The sequence below is a fragment of the Gallinula chloropus genome (genome assembly GCF_964237585.1).
Source record: "Gallinula chloropus genome assembly, chromosome: 5".
Classification (NCBI taxonomy): Eukaryota; Metazoa; Chordata; class Aves; order Gruiformes; family Rallidae; genus Gallinula; species Gallinula chloropus.
In genome coordinates, this window is record NC_140090.1 from 79,490,926 (window position 1) to 79,512,209 (window position 21,284).

General features: G+C 42.2%; 1 protein-coding gene across 10 annotated transcripts in view; it reads left to right on the forward strand.

The window, feature by feature from the left end:
• DOCK1 (dedicator of cytokinesis 1) overlaps positions 1-21,284 on the forward strand; it is a gene marked incomplete at its 5' end in the record, with an annotated part of 301,045 nt that overhangs the window by 244,577 nt on the left and 35,184 nt on the right. For 7 of the 10 annotated variants that reach the window (XM_084265218.1, XM_084265214.1, XM_084265209.1 and 4 more), the window contains 8 exons: positions 1,787-1,906; positions 8,594-8,683; positions 11,230-11,334; positions 13,455-13,596; positions 13,794-13,872; positions 14,194-14,278; positions 15,886-15,972; positions 19,850-20,026. In XM_084265218.1, coding sequence (XP_084121344.1) covers positions 1,787-1,906; positions 8,594-8,683; positions 11,230-11,334; positions 13,455-13,596; positions 13,794-13,872; positions 14,194-14,278; positions 15,886-15,972; positions 19,850-20,026 — 885 coding nt within the window. The remainder of the gene's footprint in view (positions 1-1,786; positions 1,907-8,593; positions 8,684-11,229; positions 11,335-13,454; positions 13,597-13,793; positions 13,873-14,193; positions 14,279-15,885; positions 15,973-19,849; positions 20,027-21,284) is intronic. The other 3 variants (XM_084265212.1, XM_084265215.1, XM_084265217.1) reach the window with 2 other exon arrangements.

The following is a 21,284-nucleotide window of genomic DNA, read 5'->3' on the forward strand; positions in this document are numbered from 1 at the left end:
CATCACACTGATTTTAATGGGATCACATTTAGGTTAAGAGGGAGAGCTTTGGAGAATTTCACCTTTCAATTTGCATGAAGGGTGTCTCTGTGGAGAGAGCCACCATCCTTCTCTCCAGGTTACTGCAAGCCGATGAAGCCCACTTAAGAAAAGGTACTTCAGTTGTGGTTTTAACACATTTAGTTAAAATTTAAGCTGTTCACAGCTAACAGGAGGCAGTGGCTCTTTGTATGCTGAAAAAAATGCTGTTCACAGAATCAGAGGGGTTGGAAGGGGTCTCCAGAGCTCATCAGGTCCAACCCCCCTGCCAAAGCAGGGTCCCTAGGACAGGGCACATAGGGCGGCATCCAGATGGGGCTGGAATATCTCCAGAGAAAGAGACTCCACACCCCCTGGGCAGCCTGTCCCAGGGCTCCCTCACCCTCACTCTGTAAAAGTTCTTCCCCATGTTGGTGTGGAACTCCCTGTGCTCCAACTTGCAGCCATTGCCCCTTGTCCTGTCCCCACAGACACTGAAAAGGGGCTGCTCATTTCCCCCTGCATCCCATACTTGAGATATTGATAAACATTAATAAGGTCCCCCCTTAGTCTTCTCCTCTCCAGGCTGAGCAGTCCCAGCCGTTGCATCGTAGACTCCGTGAAGGCCGCGTTGCTCGGGCACACAGCTTTGCAGTACCAAGTTGTCAAAGTTGTCAGCTTCAGCCAAGCACCTTTTGGCCAAATTAAGAAGCAATGGGGTGATATTTAATAAGAACAGGAGGTAAAATCTGCGTGATACAACAGTAATTGTGTGAATAAAACTGTGAGTTGCTGATCCCTGTGTGATCTTTTCTTCTCCTCCTGAAGTTACACCGTTTTACTTCAGTGGGCAGTCCTCCTCCTTCAGTAACTTTGGGTTTCAGAGAAGGTGAACGGCTCTTTAATCACTATTTTTTTGAACTCAGTTTCTTAAGTCCTGTCCTTGTCTTTTTTTTTCCATCCATGAGAAGTTTCATTTGATTCAGCGGAGGTTTGTGATTTGATTTGAGAGAGGTTTCTAAATCTCTAAGGTATTAATTTCTGGCTAGCCTCATGAAAACAGACAGGCTGTAGTATTAGTGTCCTGCCCAGGGAAAAGGCTCCAAGATTGTCTCATCCTCGGGTAGGTTGTGGGGAATATTAGTGGGAGGAGAGAAGGGAGATGAAGAAGGGATGATGTAGATGCATCTCTCCCTTACTGGACACCAGGTGCAAGGGAGAAGGATGTAGGGAATTGCTTGGTCCTCTCAGGTCTAGAGGGAAATCCATGCAATAACCTGTGCCTTGCTCCTCATCCATTAGACATTTGCTTGAAGAGCAGGGGCTGCTAATTGCAGACAGGCTGTATGGAGTTAGTTGTGCTTTCCTGTGCCTCCAAACCTCCCTTTAATTTCTGTGCCTGCACTCCTTCCTGTTTGAATTGATGTATCCTGGCTTTGGGGCTTCTCTCAACCCAAACCTCCCAGTGTTCATGATGCATCCAGCAGGTTGTACCCATCAGCAGGCCAAGGTCAGTCTCATCAAACTCACTGAGGAGAGGAAGCCACCTCCAGAAGCTTCCTCCCAGCTGATACATGTAATTAGCCTCCAATTACAGCATTCAAATAAATAGTCCTTGTGCCCAAGGAAGCAAAGTGCACAATTGGTTGTGCATTAACTATGGTGCTAATTAAGCTTAAAAATGTGTGGTTTGTTTAGCCTAATTTTACCAACATATCTCATCACTTTTGCTTTGCTTTCACATTCCCCTCTCTCTTGTATGATTTAGTGGTCAGAAGAAGCATGTGCAGCACATCTTACCCAGCGGGACGGATACCAGGCTGCTACTCAAGGACAGTTGAAAGATCAACTCTACCAAGAAATCATCCACTACTTTGACAAGGGCAAGGTAAAACAGGAAGAAGAAAGAAATACCTTTCATTACTTTTGTCCTTAATTTGTAAGTTGGACAGTAGACACAGTTTGCATCCGGTGATGGTCAGGGAGCTTTAAACTTGGTTTAAGTTATTGGGAATGCTTTACATAAACGATCCACCAGCTAGCATGTGAAGATAGTAATGCTCAATATTTAGCATTTAAATGGTTAGATAATAATTTAATTTAAATGTTTAGATAATAATGCTAAATGTTTAACATTCCTGCCCAGTGCAGGAATGTTCTTCAGTGAGGATATTGCATCTTTGATGGAGAGATGAGTTTGCATTTGGTGTTGCATGGTGGGAAGGGGAGACAGTCCAGTGTTACCTTCCCAGAGAGATGATTTGGTGTATGGGGAGATGGAGGGATGTCTCAGTGGTTGGTTATTTCCTGCACAAAATGCCTAAGTGTGGCAGGAGAGATCTCTCTGTCAGAATATTCCAGTAACATGAACTTGGGTTTTTTAAAAGCAATCTTTGTTGCATAACCGTAATGCAAACAGAAATGTCATTTTCTGGCAGAACTGGAACATTATCCAACCAGCTCATGTTTTCCAAGTAAGTTTGTAGCAGAATCAGATTAGTATTTTGATAGAAACTTCACTTAAAAGGTCAGATCTTATACTTTATCTTAATGCAATATTTAGAAGATGTTAATAAATGATGCTAAAGCAATTATAATTCCAGTGTGTGGTACGGCTGGACTACACAAACTGTGTGGGGCTGGGGCTTGGGTAGGTGCCCTGATGCTTACCCAGTGGGTACCATCAGTTTTCCCCAGCACACTTCTGCAGCCCAAAAAAGCTTTTACTAACCCTTTAACAGCAGGTGAGGAGAACCTCGTTGGAGTGAGGGTCACAGCTGGTTTAAAGTATGTTTGAATATTCCATTGCTCTTTGGCAAGGAGAAGCCAAAAGTCGCCTGGTTTTATTTTGTTGCTTTACCTCTTTATGGCCTCACAGTTAGTCTTTTATGGTGCTGGCATACAGGCAGTGGGAATTGTTCTTTTGAGCACCTGGCCAGTGCATTTCAGCTGTAAATTAAAATCTGGGATGCCCTTTACCTCTGTGTTGAGACCAGCCTGTCTACAAACAGCAGGCAAAATACCTGCTGCTTACTTCAGCCCACACCACGTTATGCAGCAGGGCATCCACACATGGTGTTAGGCTCAATAACCATTCTTTAATTATTTTTCAGATATTTTAACAGGCTCTGCCTGCTCTCTGAAGAAAGAGCACTCAGTGTGCTGCGTTTTCCCTTCCCTTGTTGTCAGATTAAACAACTGAATCTTCATTCTTTAAAAAACTTTTGTGAGCAATGGTACTGAAGGGATCTCTGGGATGACTTATTCCCATTCCCCTGCATAACTTGAGGGGTAGGACACCTGCATGATTTGGTGTGTGAGGAGGTGATTCCTTTTGAAGGACTCTACCCTCAGTTACAGGTATTTCTTCTCACATTTTTTGGTCGCTTGAGTTGGTGGTAAATTTTCGTATTGTTCAGTAAAAGGGAAAAAAAAACCCCAAAAATCAATATATACTGAGAGCATGAGCATCTTATATGAATTTTCAAATGTCAGGAAGCTCAAAGGTGAGGTTTCCACAGCAGGTCCCAGGAAATCCTCTCGTTGGGGATGTTCTGACATTAGGCTGAATCAACTTCTTACATTTACCTATGCAGTTTGCACACGTAGCCCAGCAGCTCCTTTAACTGTGCTGCTCCATGGCCAGTAACACATCTGAAATAGTATTTGCTGGGCATTTTTAGGAGGCTCTACCAATACACTACCCAATTTCCCCCTTTATAACGCAATTCCCCACTGTGCCTCAGCAGCTCTGGGCTGATGCCACTACTTTGCTTTCCCTTCCCATCAAGCTAACGAGAGATGTCAAAAGAAGGTCACTTTACCCTGGGTGGCTGTGGAGCTGCTTCCAGGCTGCTGCAGAAATTCAGGAGTGTTGTTTTGAAGTGGTTGTAAGGCTTCCTCTCCACCTGCCCAATGGATATGAGAGGTAGACATGGTTAGAAGCGTTATGTGGAAGAGATGAGGGAGAGGGATTTCCTAAAAGGTGGCACTTTTGTTTAAAACACTGGCTTTTTTGATTTTTTTAAAGGATGTAGTTCAGCCTCTCAGAAGTCATGATCCCTTTCTCTGAGCAGAGTAATTTCCCAGGGGGAAAGCACGATGCACTTGTCAAGTGAAGACCAGCCCTGCGGCTTGTTCCCTAAATGTTGGTGTTGGTGGTGAGATGAATTTAGAGGAAGGTATAATCCTCCATACAGACTGGAATGGAGCAGACCTCTCATTTACAGACCAGAAGCTCCTGAGAAATTTGTAATGTAATCATGCAGAGTGTGGGCTTGCACTGAAAGCAGGAGTGTGGGCGTCTCATTTTGGCTGAGAGCAAAATACCTCTGTTCATACCTTTGCCTGTTACTTGTAGATGGAGACTAATTTAATAGTCCTCATTTGGATTTCTTTTTTAATATATTATTCTTCAGAAGCTTGGTTTTTTTTTACTCCTTGTGTGGCTTTTAGTCCTTAAACCAATGGTGTGTAAAGCTGAAGTACACCTTTCACCTTTAGTAAATCAGCATTTTCAGATACAACTTCAGCTGTTGGCTGTTCTTCTACTTTCTGGATTTCTTTCCTTATTAATACTACTTTTTCATTACCCTTCTAAGCCCCATGTTTCCAAACTGAAAAGTTGTCACTTCCAAGTTTCCCTGGTATAGCCATTGTTTTCTCTCCTAGATTATTATTCTCTGCTGCATTATTCTTCGTTGCTCATTCCAGGCTCATCTCCATCTCTCTTGGCGTTGGCCTGCAAAAGCCTTATCCTCACGCTCCTCACGGCAGCCCGACCGATCCTTTGAACTGCTCTGAAGTGTTTGCTCTTTCTGTGTTCTGCTCAAGCTTTGTAATTTTCAACAAAGCCCTTAATCCAGGGACTTTACTGAAAATGGGTAGGTTAGAGTATCTCAGGAGGAGAATGAGAAATAGCGGCGGTGTTGAGTGGCAAGGAAAGGGGGGGAAATTTTGCCCGTGTCGATGTTAATGAATTACCCAAGCCAAGAAATACTCAGTGTCCTTGATTAGAGATAAGATACCATTTTTAAATGGACTTGTGTGGCCTCTGAACCTGAAAAGGAAGCAGCAGCATTGTTATTCCTGTGCAGTAAATGTCCAGCCAGCCCTGTGTTCCAGGTGTGGCAGTGGATGCTGCAGTCTGTAAATCTGTGTGTTTTCTGCTGCTCCTTCATAAAGTGAAAGTGTTGGTCCTGGGGAGGAAAAAAAAAACATATCAATGCACATGGCTCACTTATTTCTCTCCTTTGCCACCCCCCCTTCCAAAGAAAAGTCTTTTACTGAAACCACAAAGCACAAAATATTTTAAACTACCCAGTAAAGGCCATGATTTGGCTTCAGACGGCTTTGCTCTGGCTCATGGGATGGCATCGAACAGCTTTTTTCTTCTACCTAACAGGATATTGGTAAAATTCAGCTGTTTGCCAAAAATCAGTGCAGGGCTCATGTCCAGCTCAGATCCCACGCCAGATTGTAAGCCCATCCTGGGAGCTGTGAAGGACAGAGAGAGGCTTTGGAGAGGAAAGATACAGTGTTTGACCATGTTCCAAGTGAATAAGCAAGTTGTTTTCAAGGGTTTCCAATAGCTCTATCTTGCACAAGCAATACCAGCAACAGAGCAATACCATGGTTTAACATTTTGGCTAAAATGCTAAACTTACATGATGCTTAATTAACACTATGGAATTTAAACAGCTTGGAGTGGCCTCATACATCAAAATATTGCCTGATAATGTTCTTATCCTCGACTATTTCATCTTTACTGACTGTTAACATAGCAGGAGCTAAGGACTATCCTGAGCTCCTCCTTCACTGCTAGTAAAAAACCTCAAAAACTCAATCAGATGCTGCAGTTCTTTCTGAGCAACAAGCAATCCAGCTTCAAAAAGTCATTAAATTGCTAAGTCTCCTTAAAAAATAGCCCCTTCTGCATCCTCAAAGTCTTTCCCAGAACAGTTTGCAGCTCATATCTACACAACTAAATTTAGGCTATACATATTTTTCTTACTCCTTGAGTACAAAAGGAGCATTTTCTTTCCACTATCGCCAGCCTCTCTGGCTGGTACACTCTCCAGATAAATTGTTTCTTGCATTAATGAGTTGTACGTCGTACAAATCCTCTGTAGTAGCTCCCCATACGTTTTCATTCCTCCAGAAGACCTGCCATGTCCTGGGCAAACCTGGGAAACCTTCCAAGGCAGGAAATCTGCAAGGCAGCAGATTGGGAGTTATTGACCTTCAAGACTGTAGATTTCATTTATCAGGATCTTTGGCCACAGCTGTCCTGTCCTCACCTGAATACATTTGCTCTGTAGTAAACACATTTTGTTTTGGAGGGCTGTGCAGGGGATTTTAAGCACGTGGTTCCTGCTTCTGTCACCAGGTTGGAAAAATTATGGGCTTTGGTTTTGGTTTTGAGGATGTTGTTGCAGGTGGTGTGGTCCAGCTGCACCAACGGCCAAGGGAAGGGCTGGTTGGACCTCAGGAGTTTGGGATGCTTGACATTGCACAAATTGAGTTTTATAATACAATGAGGTTTTAAGAGGTGGTAGCAAGAACAAGCAAGTGTTTTTTGCAAAGACAGATCCCTTGGCTGGACAAGGGCCAGGTTAGAGACTGATGAAAGCCAAAAGACTCTTCCCCTGTAGTGGGGCTTCATCATCTATTTGCAGTGCAATAGAAAAGTAATTTTATCTCTTAACTATGCCTGATAGTCTTCTGTTAAAAATAATCGGGCAAAATGTAAGCAGTATAACGTGTAAACTAACTTTTTAAAAGAATTTTCAAAGTTATTCCAGTAATTTAAACCAATTGTTGATAATATCTGGGGTTTCTCTTGTTCATCTCCACTTACAGATAGGGGAAGAACGCCAGGATTGTGCTATAACTGTGTGTATATTGTAGATGGTCTAAATCTCAATGATATTTAATTTGAGGATTCATTTTTTAGGCTCTGAAACATTTATAACATTCATTATTAATATTAATATTGAGTAACATCTAAAGGGTTTGCTCAGGATGGGGGAGGCACAACGGAAACGCAGCCTCCGCTCCCGCGTCTTCACAGTAACAACTGGCAAGGATGAGAAAGGGAAAAAATCAAACCCAAGATTTAATTATGAGAAAGTTGCTGTTTAACTGGTGGCAGTGCCCTGATGTGTGTGCTATGCCTTCGGAATCGTGGAATCGCAGACTGGTTTGGGTGGGAAGGGTCTTCAGACTCCCCCAGTTTGCTCCCTGCCATGGGCACCCCCACCAGCCCAGAGTGCCCCAAGCTCCATCCAGTTTTTTTCTTTCCCAGAAGCACCATTCCCCTCCTCTCTTCCTCAGCGTCTTTGGAAGTTGTGGTGCTTCTTCTCAAACTCTCCATTCCCAAAGGAGGATGTCTTCCAGGGGCAATGGAGATGTGTTCAGCCCTTTTCCTTAACCCTCCTTTATCCAAATGCTCCTTGCAGCTGCGACCGTTGTGCTGTTTCACTGGGGCAAGGAATGTGTGGTCAGATACTGAGAAGAGAATTAGGTGGTTTGGACTGGGGATTTAAATTTAAGATGAAGATCATGTGAACCAAATGGCTTTATAACTCATTCCAACTCATATTTTTTTTTTTAATACAGTGAGGTCAGCAGCACCAGCCACATTTCAGCAGCAGAGTCAGATCATCAAGTTGGGTCTTAGATATCCTGGTGGTCTAATTCAAGCATCTTTTTGGGGTTGAGTGGTTCCTTATTTTTAAAGTAGAAAAAAATTAAAAATACATGTTTAAAAACTTTCTTGCTTCTCCTTGTTAAGATTGTTGGTTTCTGGAGAGCTGAAGGATATTGTTGAATTACTCTGGGTCAGCAGAGACGGCTGCTGAATTTCATGGTTGAAGAACAAGAGAGGGAAAAGAACCAATGGAAGCGTAATGAGGGTTTGTTCAAGACAATATCTGCAAATTGCCTGTCCTGTCCAATACAGATTATGGATATTAGAGGGGGAGAGGGGTGATTACGACCTATAATCTATCAAAAACATTTAGCTGAAGTCCTAGGTGCTTGGGTTCTTTGTGGATGGATTAAAGCTAAAGGAGGGAAGGTTCAAATGAGATATCAGAGGGAAGTTTTTTACAGAGAGAGTGGTGAGGCGCTGGAACAGGCTGCCCAGAGAGGGGGTGGGTGCCCCATCCCTGGGGGTGTTCAAGGCCAGGTTGGCTGGGGCCCTGGGCAACCTTGTGTAGCTCCAGGCCTGGAGGTTGGTGTCCCTGCCTGTGGCAGGGGGTTGGAGCTCTGTGATCCTTGTGGTCCCTTCCAACCCAGACCAGTCTGTGATTCTATGTCCAGCTGGGCCAGCAAGAATCAGCTCATTTCTGAAGCAATTTGCTCATTTGACTTCAGTTGCATTGCATAGAGACACGTGGGTAATGCCGCTGCAGCTCCTTGCCCATCCCATTGTGTGGTGTGTTCAGGCTTGTGACACGATGCATTTTATTGTGTTTTATTCCAATTTATTTTATTCCAATGTTGTTATTTAACCAAGGTATGTAATTCAGGGTTTGTTGTTGTTGTTTTGTGCTTATTTTTGTTTCAACAGATGTGGGAAGAGGCCATCGCCTTGGGTAAAGAACTTGCAGAACAGTATGAAAATGAGATGTTTGATTATGAACAACTCAGTGAACTGCTGGTAGGTTTTTTTAATGGCATAGGCACGGCAACAATTACTTCAAAATTTAAATTTTAAGCTTTAATTGTACTGCAAATCTCTCTTATGACAGTAAGATGCAGAAATAGATGCCCACTTTGGCTTTGTTGGACAAACGTTGATTAACTGGTTATCACTGGACAGCCTGATAAAGATTGAATTTTACTTTTTTTTTTAGCTGAAAGAAAAATATTTCAGTAATGTTAAGCTGATTTATTTGGGGTATAAAAAGAAATTTGGAATTTAAATATAAATGGGAACATGAAAAAAAAAATGCCCATTCTCTCTCAAGTGTCTTTCCATATTCACGTTTCTTTTTTTAGGTATGAATAATCCCCAAGCATTCATGTCTAGAGTCAGTTATTTTTGCCCTGACGTTACCCATTCATTATGCCAGCACCATTTTTTTCCCTCCTGCTCTTCTCCAAAGAGATAAATGGCAGCTGTCACCATCCTGCCTAACTTCTCAGCCATTTTCACAGGAGTTGGGACGAGATTCCAGTTCTGAAAATTCTTGACTTTTGGGGTTTTGATAGGTTTTTTGGAGTACATCATCATTAATTTCTTGGAATTGTTTATGAGCTTTGTGCCAGTCTGTCTGAGCTGGGCATTAGTTATTAATCATTGCACCTTCTTTCTCCACTGACACCAATGTTGAGTTTGCCAATGGCTAGGAGCCATCTCCCCATAAGCACCTCCATCCCCATCTCCCCAGAATCTCCTTTCTTGGGAATAAAAGAATAAAGGTAAACACCAATCCTCTCAATTTACAGTTTCTTGACTGCTCTACACATTCTTTGTTCTGTCCTCCAGCTCTCCAGAGCTGATTTATGTCCCTTTTTGATGGTCCCCCTCTTGTGGCATTTGGACTGACAGGCTGATTGTATTGATTAACCTGACAAATCTGGAGCCTGTTTTTGCATTGCTTTCTACTAGAGGAAATAAAGGATGTATACCTACAGCATTTCTCAGGTATTATGGTATGCTGGAAGAGTCTTCCCTGGCCTGCTGCCTCTGCTTCTGTCAGTAGGGTTGTGTTCAGTAGAGAATATTCTTCATTTCAATATAAAAGGAATCGGGTAGAGATTGTTCCTCAGCTAGAAATGATTCTCTTGTGTCAGATGTGCAAGCATAAAAGAGATGGAAAATTAAAAATGAGGGACTTAGAGAGTAGCTACCCCCTGGTGAATGGTCCTATTTGACACATGAGGGTCATTTCTAGCTGAGGAACAGCTTTGTCACGGAAACAACCCCTCTTTGTGTGTCATGCACTGTATTCGTTTTGGAGGAGAAGTCTGAATTTGCACGTGATACAGCATGGCTAATGGCCAGTGATAGTGAGTTATGTGTTTTTCAGTGTTTCTCTTCCACAGTAAATATGTCATTGTTTACATTAAGTGACATAATTCCAGGCAGTTCATCTGCCATGGAAATGGAGTTTCTCCCTCTTCTAACAGGGGTGACCGAGAACTTCCAATTTTCATATCAACCAGCTGACTTTATCTGCTCTTTATTTATCAGACAGAAATTGAGAGAGATGTCACAAAGATTAGTGCCAGTGTGCACTGGGCATCCATCCCTGATAAGGCAAAGATCAAAATTCACACTCCCATACAAGGCAGGTCTCACATACCCCATCAGCTGGTGCTGCTGTTGAGCAGCATTGGCACACTAAGCTCTTTCCTCCCCCTACTCCATAATAACACTTAGAAGTGAATTTATTCTCTCTGTTCTCCCCATTGTCTCTTTTGTTCAAGCAACATTAAGTATTAAGGTTTTAAGGCAATACACAGGTGACAAAATAGTTTTGGTACAGGTAAACTGAGAAATACATGGCCAGTTTGGGTCTTTGTAGTCTTCTCACCATTTGGTTCTATCTGTCTTATGGGAGCAGTAATAAACCTCCACTGAAATCACAATTCAGCCTCTCACAGAAAGCAATAAGACTAAGTTAATGAACAGATTGTCCAAAGCTCAACATCCTTTATTATTTCATCATTTGAGATAAAGGAGGGTCCTGCTTTGAAAGCAGGTGGCACCCAACGTGCCTGTATTCATTCCAAAAGGTAAGTTTTTCTGCAGTTCTCAACTGTGTGCTTTCCAGAGGTGAACAAATCATGGTAAATATGGAAAGAGGTAGTAGAAAAGTGTGTTGAAATGTAACGGCTGCAGATGGAGAAGTCAGCACCATTGAGATGAGCTGGCTTTAGTGGAATGTGCTCCACCATTCCAGTGTTTTGGCATTGGCAGCATCACAGTGGGGATTCAGGCCACCTGGCAAATTCTTGACCTTCATCAGAATCTCCATGTTGGATATGGAATAGTGGGGCTCACCATGATGAGCATACAGACAATGGCTATGGAGCCCAGTATTTCAAAATGTTAGCATATATCTGATAGAAGAGTGAAGAAAAGGGGAGAACGAAGCACTTACATCTTTAAGTTAGATATATAGGTGATCTAGATCTTAAGTATGAGGAGCCTCCTCGAAGTTTAGGTCATGAAAATCCCTCCTACTTATTTTGCAGAGAAAGCAAGCCCAGTTCTATGAAAACATTGTGAAAGTGATAAGACCAAAACCAGACTACTTCGCTGTTGGATACTACGGCCAGGGATTCCCAACATTCATAAGGGTAAGTGTCCTTCTCATTCCCCAGACAGGGAAGGGTTTCTTGCTTTGGACATCTTCCTGGGTTGTGGAGAAAGTACATTGCTGTGCAGTGGTCTTATTTACACTCTGGCAAATGTTGGTGGTTGTTTTTTTTAGGCATATAAAGCAAAACATTGGGGTTTCCTTTCCTGTTTCTAGTGTGGAATGGATGGATTTTTGTAGAGAGACTTTGTCTTCACACATACCCAGTACTTTATATTTCTTCAGGCTATCACTAGAAATGAAGATACACCCACTCCATAAATCAGGGTAATAACCAGCACCCTCTGAAGTGCTGACAGTTGTGCCTGACAGGTAGATACAGAGAGGTAGGAATGGTAGTGAAGCCTTTAGTCCATGCCCGTGTTTTCATGTGAGTGTCCTTTCCAGCATAGTCACTAAAATGAAGTTGAGTATCAGAGGTGTGTGTGATGCTTTGAAAAGCAATGTTTTAGATTTTTTTCCACTGTTTTCAGGATTGTTATGGAGGTGAAATTAGTGGCTAAGGAAGGGTGGGGATTTAACGTGTCTCAGTTGTGTCTGTATCGTGGTTCTCTGGACTCTGGCACTTCCAGTGTGGGACATGGAAATAACACCTTAGCTGATGAGCTGCAGCACTGCTTGTATCTATCCACAGAGAAGAGGATTTTCAGTTTGAGAGTGTCCCTTCTGCCCCTGTGGAAAGAGTTACTGACAGTTGAGGCAGTTCAAGAGACAGAACAATACAATTATTACTGTTATTCTCAGATTACTCTCTGAGTCCAGGATATTCAGAGGGATTTAGTCTCTGAAGGGAGGTAGTAGGTTTCCTCCAGAAACAGGCATTTAGGAGAAAAGTTCCTGGTTGTAACTGAGGAATTCCATGTTGACTCTCTCAGATTATGCCATAATAAACACCAGGAGCAAGGCCAAGCCTACGCTGAAGCCCAGCTCACTGACTAAAGGCAGTGAATGCTGATCAAGCTGGTATGGTCAAGTTAATTGTGGTCGACTGGTCTGTCATGTTGCATTAAAAGTGCATGTACAATACATATTTATGGTGCATTAAAAGTAAAGAAAGAAATGTATAGTGATTTCAGGAAAGAATTGTCTTGGAGTGATCATCCTTCAGAAATTTTATGATCAGGTAGCCAGACAGGAACTTTAAGAGTATTTGGACAAGGGGGGAAAGGCACCACTGCAGAACTAAACCCAACTGGGCAAATAGAACCTGTTCCAGTTTTCTACCCCTAGTCCTAACACCCTTTTACTAATAAGTGCTGTGCAATTTTTTTCACCAAGTGTTCATTTGGAGATGAGTAATGGCATCGAGCATTACATTCATATCAAAATTATCTTTAATGTGCTTGATATAAAGTTAAAAATACACAAGTTGTCTTTTACATTTTTCTGTGGAATTTATTGCACTTGTTCAGCATATAAACAGAGTGCAGAAAACAGATCTTAATTTTCTTTATTGTTAAAGAAGAAAGCAATGCTTAGAAATATAGTATACTTAATTTAAAAGTTAGGCTGTGTGCAGACAACTGTACAGTGGCAAAAATCTAATAGACTAATGTGAAGTTTGGGGTGTATCAGTCTTTCTAAGAGAGTCATACCTTTGGATCTTCCTCCTAAAATCGGTATCATTTTCTGTTTATAACTTTCTCCACTACCCCTGCTTGCTCACCTCAATGCTTTGTAATAAAAGTTTGTGTATAAAAAGCCTAATCCTGGTTATTTACATCCATTCCACCATTGGCTGTGGAAGGTGGATGAGAGGAATTGCAGAAGGGGAAATCTTGGATTTAGTAGAGGACATTAATTTGTCTTCATCCATTTACAATGGGCACCTAATTTCCAGATCCTTGATACCATGTTTTTAGAGTGATTTATGTATATACAGGTAAGCACATGCTTAATGGTCTCAGTACTGAGCTGGGGGTAAGGAAATCCATTGGTGCTTTATTGAATCGGCATAAAATATATGTACACTATTGATTATATCATAGTGTGAGGAATGTAAAACAGCTCACTTACCACCACTGCATTCAATTCTTCCCAGATCCCAGTTCATGACTGAGGATACAGGTATTGGGCTTTAACCTCTCCACTTGTTTGCAGAACAAAGTCTTTATTTACCGGGGCAAGGAGTACGAACGCCGCGAAGACTTCGAAGCCAGGTTACTGACTCAGTTTCCAAACGCAGAAAAAATGAAAACCACATCTCCACCAGGGGATGACATTAAAAACTCCTCTGGCCAGTGTATCCTTACGTTGCACAGAGGCTCCTGCAGCCACACAGATTGAGGATTTATAGCCCACGTGAGCAGGAGGCTGTTGCACATCTGTCTTTACGGGTGTAATGCATTAATTTTGTCCTGTCCTTCCTTTGAATTTCCTTTGAGCTGCCTTGTCTGTGTGATTGAAATTCACTTTTTGCTTCTTAACCCCTGAATTCAGATATTCAGTGCTTTACTGTAAAGCCAAAACTGGATTTACCATCCAAATTTCACAGGCCAGTGTCAGAACAAATTGTGAGGTGAGTTCGGGTTGGGTTTGCAGTTTTATCACTCTCTCTTATAACACTTATAGCAACTTTATCAGTCTCTCTTGTAACATTTAAACTTATAACACTTAAATAAAAGTTCTTGTATAACAACTCTGCATATCACCCAGGAGGGTAGGGACTGTGAGGAACTTCATGGGGGTCCATAATATTAGCAGTGATCTGTCCACCCCACATGATGCAATCAGCATTTGATACTCTTGTATAAACCTTTTTTATTCAGTACTAGAGCTTAACAGCAATTCCTAAAACATGTAGAATTTGATTTTGTTTGTGCTTTTCCCTTTTTTCAAGTTTCTATAGGGTGAATGAAGTCCAGAGGTTTACGTACTCCCGCCCTGTTCGGAAAGGAGAGAAAAACCCAGACAATGAATTTGCGGTAAATAAAAACAGAGAAAATTGAGTACTTTGGGGTTTGTTTGTTTATTCCCCTCTGTTCTGAGAGCCTGGACCATTCATTATGTTTTGGTTGTTGGAAAATAAATTCTAGCATGAAATATGATGATTTTTTGTAGAGGTTCAATTAAAGCAATTTCTCACGTTAGGAAAAATGGAGAGAGATGAAGTTGTGTAAAGGTAACTGTTTGGAGAAAGAAGTTTAAAATATCTGTCCCTGATAAGGTGGATGTCTCTAACCAAAAGTTGTCTTGCCATGGAAATACTAGTTAAGACATCTAAAAAGCTTTTTGCAATACCTTTTTAGCTTTACTTTTATTTTAACTGAACCATACAAGCATGTGTTTCATCTGATGGTCAACAGAGCTCCCTTGGAGCACAGCTTGTGTTCATCAAACCTTTCACAACAGGTTACACCAAGCTGATTGCCTTTTATTTAATATATAGACACCATTTTATTCACAGGGGGTCCAGAGGGTGCAGTTAGTAGTAAAGTAGTAGTAATAATTAAAGTAATAAATTAACAAGTCACTTCTTGAACGAAGAACTTGGTTTTCTGTGTGGCAGCAGGCTCTAACCTCGCTGGTGTACCAGTAAATGCTGCATATTCAGTTTCTACAATTAAGGCCAGGTATTCATCTAAAGACTCCCTTAGTGTCTTTGGCTTCTCTTGGTGGCTGTTATATCAAAAATTGCTAATTTTCTAAGCCACATGGGTTTAGCTGAGGAGGCAGGAAACTCTTTTGTAAAACCATAGCACTACAGACTGCTACTTTATGTTTTCAGTGTAAGACATTTAGGTATATCTAAATCACTTTGAAAGCTCTGCTTCTGCTAATGGAGAATGGAATAAACAGTTCTGTCTTAAAAAGGCTCATAGTGAATAAGATGAACTACCAACCATATGCCAGTTCTAACAAAAGTCAGGAGATGTCTTTGACATCGCTTATGAACCAGATACACACATGAAGGGATGTTAAATCACATACCCTTAATTTCAGAGTGGTGAGGAGCTATTGCAGTGAAGCCATTGCAGTTTACAGCTCAGATGAAATCACAGAATCGCAGCTTCAGGACAGGATGGGACTTCAGGAAGGCTCAGGTCCAGACAGACCTGGCAGCTCCAGGGTCAGACCCCACTGCCTAGTGTTCTCCACAGCTGGGGAGGTAAATCATCAGCCTCTGAGGACAGGGATGGCACAGCCTCCCTGGGGAGCCCATCCCTCAGCTCTTCTGCCCTTCTGGGGAAGAAGCTTTCCCAGTATCAAGATGTTGTGCTTTTTGTGGAGGATGAAAGGTCCTTGAAGGCTCTTGAAGCTGTGTGGGAAAAATGGCAGTCCAGTCAAACAGGTGGGACCTTTTACATAGTGTTCTCCTTTGGTAAGAGAGCAGTTGTTCTCCACTAAATCATGTATCAGAATTAAATTGGTGAAGCTCCATCATCTGCCCAGCAGATCCCATTTGAAATTTCCCCCTGGCTTTGTAATGTCTGTTGTGCTGTGGTTTGTTCTCCTGGTGATAATGTTTTAAGGCTTTGCTTAAGATAAACATCATCCGACTGAGAACGTGATGTTTGTGTTGTATTTGCAGAATATGTGGATTGAGAGAACCATCTATGTGACAGCCTATAAATTACCAGGGATTCTGAGGTGGTTTGAAGTCAAATCAGTTTTCATGGTAAGATCAATTTGACTTTATTCAGGTTGCATGTAAGGATGGGGTGTGCACAGGGCCAGGGAGCACCTATATTTCTGCGGGAAGGTGCTTCGGTTCTGTGAACAAGCGATCGATGGGGCTATATCTGGCATCCTAAGACAAGGGGAACTTGCTGAGGCTGCAGATGATTGACTGAGGGGGACTCAAGCAGTGCTTTTCCACTCCTGGGAAGTGGAGGGAATGCAGGCTGAGTCTTCCAGGCATTCGGGGCAAGGTGTAATCAAGTGCCTGCAGTACTTTTGTAAAGCATTTCAGGCAGTGTAAACCCTGCACCTAAAAGTAACAGACCTGAGGTGGTGGGGGTGAACCCTGCTACATCAAACCAAAACTAGTCAGGATTTTAGAAACAAAAAACATGAGTGGTTTTGATCATAATTTGTTCAAACTATACCATAAATTGAATGCATTGTATGCATCCACATCTCTGCTTATCGTTTGTGATTAAAAGTTGGTGTTGTTTCTTCCCCATAGTTAACTAAAATACACCCTGGCAGCCACACAGCGTCACTCCAAATTAGGCATTTCTCTGTTCTACCATTTAGACTGTTTAGATAAGACATACCCATTAAATGCCTTTAAGATTAAATTATTCTTACGCAGCTGTAATTTTTAAGCAGCAATAAAAACATTGTTACTGCGGGTTTTAAGTCTCTCTTGTGAGTCTTATTTTTAAAGGAAAAGAACAATTTGCATATGATTAATTAAAACCTTTCTCATTGCTCCATTGAGGTTATGTTGGACAGTTGTATTTAGATGAACAGAAGTAATGGAGAAAATTACTATGGTATCTATAGTAACAGCATATGAATGTGATGTTTGACAGTAATCGGCGGCTGAATAAAACACATTGAATTTTTAATGAATTTTGTATTTTCAATATAATCCTGATAGAGTAGATTGTATTTATCTTTATGATTGCAAAAAGGGGTGTTTATAGAGGCTGGTAAATCTGATGAAAGTCTCTTTTCCTTGTGTATTAAGAGCACAGCCTGACAGGCTGCTTTGTGCAGGCAATTTGTATACAGGCACCTTTAACGCTGTGCTTGTCACTGACATGTGTATAAATCCCAGGAGAGCGCTTCCTATAAGCTTGTTCTATGTAAGGATTGTATTAGTTGCAGAGCTGAAAAGTAATACTGGAATGGAACTTAATAATATGGGGGAAGATGACAACGAGTAACTTTTGACCTAGCTCCGACCTGGTTACTATCAGATTACTACTGGATTGCTTCAAAATTCCTGTCTGCTAGGATGCTGGAAGCACGATCACGAGGTTTACATCCCCATAATGCCAACTTTAAATTATGGGTACTGATATTCTTGACATTTTACTAAACACGATGAATTAAAGTAGCTTGGCATGTTTCATCTATTACTGATGGCACTAGAATATCTTTAAAGGAAGAGGTGAGATCCTACCAGATCAGTGCTGAGGGAGAACCCAGCAGTTTAATAAATGCAGTGTATAATTTCCTTAAATCCTTTTGCTTTCAAAATTCCTTTGGAGTACTTTTCCCTGATGTTTTTCAATCTGTTCATTAGGTGCAAAGACTTTGCTGTGCACGGTCGCTATTCTGTACCTGATTTGTTTTAGCTGGACACAAATACTTGCAGGGAAAATACTCTCTGAGGCCAGCCAGTGATGTAGAAACTGTATTTTGAATTGCATTTGGTTTTAAAAAGGACAAACATTCATCTGGGTTTGTTTTTGATGTTTATTTTTTTAGATTTGCAAATGTGTCAGGACTACATCATTTCTGTTTACCCTGAATAGTTTGTGTGATGTCCAGACTTAGCAAGCTACTTGGAACAAGGCTCATGATTTACAAGTATAAATATGTTTAATAAATAGCCCTCAGTAAGATTCAAAGCAGATTTTGTTGTAGTAGGATGAGAACTGCAATTCTCCATCTGCTTTTAAAAAATTAGAGGATTATAAGAGTAGTAAAAGAAAGGGGGATGAGAAAGCAAGCTGTGATTGCTGATATATAAAAGTCAGAAAAGATGTCTGTCAGCTCAATGAGTGCTAATTTCTGTAGACATTCAAGAGCCTTAAAAGCAATGGTTCATCAACGAATTATTGCATCGTTATAAGCCCATTAATACAAATGACAGAATCCTAAATTTAGCATGCAGTCGAGAATCACAGAGTTGTAGGGGTTGGAAGGGACCTCCAGAGATCATGGGGTCCAACCCCCTGCCCAAGCAGGGTCCCTAGGACAGGGCACACAGGGTGGTGTCCAGACGGGGCTGGAATATCTCCAGAGAAGGAGACTCCACACCCCCTGGGCAGACTGTCCCAAGGCTCCCTCACCCTCACTGTGTGAAAGTTCTTCCACATGTTGATGTGGAACTCCCTGTGCTCCAACTTGAGCCTATTGCCCCTTGTCCTGTCCCCACAGACACTGAAAAGGGGCTGCCCATTTCCCCTGCATCCCATGCATTTATAAACTTTAATAAGGTCCCCCCTTAGTCTTCAGCCCCAGTTCACTCAGCCATTCCTCACAGGGGAGATGCTCCAGGCCCTTCATCATCTTTGTAGCCCAACTGTTCACAACAGTTCTTCCCAAATCAGATGTTCACTATGGTTGGTACTTTCCCAGTCCAAATTTTACTCATAGCAAATCGAGCTCCAAAGGGCAGTCGGCGTCTGTCCGACTGAGCCTGGGCTGCTCCTCAGCCAGAGCAGCCACGTTGGGCTTGTTACCTGCCTGCTGGAATAATTTCCCAGGCAGACTTTTCAAAATGCTAATTAAAACATCCTTGATGTAATCAGATGGCAGGTGTAATAGTAACAACTAAAGAGATTTGATTATAAGTGGTTCTCAGAAACATGGTAAGCAACTGATAGCCAGGTAGAAGTGCTTCTTTGTTTACGTAGCATTTATGCAAATTAGGCTGTAATCAAATATACACTCACATTTTGCTCACAGGCCTCAATTAACCTTGCTTTTCTGTTCCTGCCACATCTTTTTTTTTAATGTAAGCAGGCTATGAGTTAGGTCTTCCAGTGGGGACTGGCTACGCTGTGGGTAGCTGCGAGTTAGTAATCGCTAGCCCATCCACTAAATGTACATATTTTAGCAAAGTTTAAAATATTTTAATGCTGTTTTTCTCCTGAAAGACACAGTAACTGGTCATAAATAGTAGTTGCAGATGAATCAATTAAAGTATAGTGAGTTTTACAGAGTGTAAGAACTCATTCACCTACGATGACATCTGAGAAGCTCTCTTCATTCAAGTCAAGGCTGTGTGAGAAAGGAATGATGAAGAAAACGTGACCTCATGGGAAAAAGCACAGCAGATAGCTTAGAAATCATCTCTTCAACATACTGAACTCCATCTCCTTGGAAATACACCACAATAATCACTGCAAAAATATCTTCTGGCTTTTTGAGCTGCTTAGGATTACGTTTTCCATCAGGAAATCCACATTAAGTTATCATTTCTTTCTTACCGTTGCGTTAAGCTGGATCTTCTTTGTGCTTCTAAAACTCACCGACTCGTAATCTCTGATGTCCTCCATAATCCTCCCAAAACCTCACATGATTTCTGTCAGAGCCTTTCTAAATGTTGTGTGTTGTGCTGAGATGGAATCCATCCTACAGCAGCAGAATGCATTTTACCCTCTCCACTGGTATTGATTATCCTGCCAGTGACCACAGTGGATGGATACCAATTACTTAAATGCCTATAACCACCCACTCCCTTAATTATTGGTTAAAATATCTCTTCTTCCTGCAGTGTTTGAAATCATGGTGGTTTGGTGGCCAGCCATTTCTGTGGAGTGTTACAAACTCTGCTCCTTGATTAAAACCTCCTTTTGTTTTTCTTTCAGGTTGAAATTAGTCCCCTGGAAAACGCCATAGAAACCATGCAGCTCACAAACGACAAGATCAATAATATGGTTCAGCAGCATTTAAACGACCCCAATCTCCCCATTAACCCTCTCTCCATGCTGCTTAACGGCATCGTGGATCCTGCAGTCATGGGAGGATTCACCAACTATGAGAAGGTAAGGTCCAAATTGCCTGTCCTGGCACTGCTTCAGCCTCTCCTGGGATGCTTGCTGGATTTAATGTCTTTCTGATGTTTCTGGGTAAATCTTTGCCTTTCTGCACGTGAGGTATGAGTTGGTATGTTTAGCAGTGATAGTACTTACACAGGGACCTGGCAGACAGTTGCTCACTAGCGTGAGACACAGACTGATGGCATTCCCAGCGTGTGTTCTCGTGTGCTGGGACATCAGAGCTGAAGCAGGAATTTCAGGGTGAGTTTCAGAGCCCAAAGTAACCGACTGCGGTTCTCTGCTTTGCTTTCTCATGTGTGAGTTTGTTAAAGGTTGAATTGAATGGCAGAGACTTCAGAGCTACTGCTCAGTTGCAAATACAGAATCTCAGAATTACAAGGTTGGAAAAGACCTTTGAGATCATCAAGTCCAATCATATCTGTCCTATGCTAAAACGTATCCCTGAGCACCTCATTTACCCCTCTGTTAAACACACCCAGGGTCAGTGACTCAACCCCCTCCCTGGGCAGCCTGTTCTAGCACCCGATAACCTTTTTGATGAAGAAGTTTTTCCTAATGTCTAGTCTAAACTTGACCTGGTGCAGCTTGAGTCCATTCCCCCTTGTCTTAACAACCACCTCTCTGCACCCTCCTGTCAGATCAGTGTAGGTGGTGATAAGGTCTCCTCTCAGCCTCCTCTTCTCCAGGCTGAACACCCCCAGCTCCCTCAGCTGCTCCTCAGAGGATTTGCCCTTCAGCCCCTTCCCCAGCCTGGTTGCCCTTCCCTGGACACGTTCCAGGACCTCAATGTCCTTCTTATGGTGAGGGACCCAAAACTGAACCCAGCACTCAAGGTGTGGCCTCACCAATGCCCCTACAGGGGCACAGTCACCTCCCTGGCCCTGCGGCCACGCTCTTATCTGATACAAGCCAAGATGCTGTTGGCCTTCTTGGCCACCTGGGCACACTGCTGGCTCATGCTCAGTTGGCAGTCACCCAACACCCCCAGGTCCTTCTCTGCCAGGCAGCTTTCCAGCCACTCTTCCCCAAGATTATGTCTGCATAACCTTTGCTGCGTGTTTACAGCGTGAGCTCTTCGAGTTCGATGGGATACGGTATTACCGCTGGGAAGCTACAGACACTGCATCTATTTGTGCTGTGAATATTAATCATATTAAGCAAGCATACACAAACAGCATCTGTTTTGTAACATAAATGGAGAAGGTACATGCTGATGGACTTGTTGTATCCATCCATGTACGTC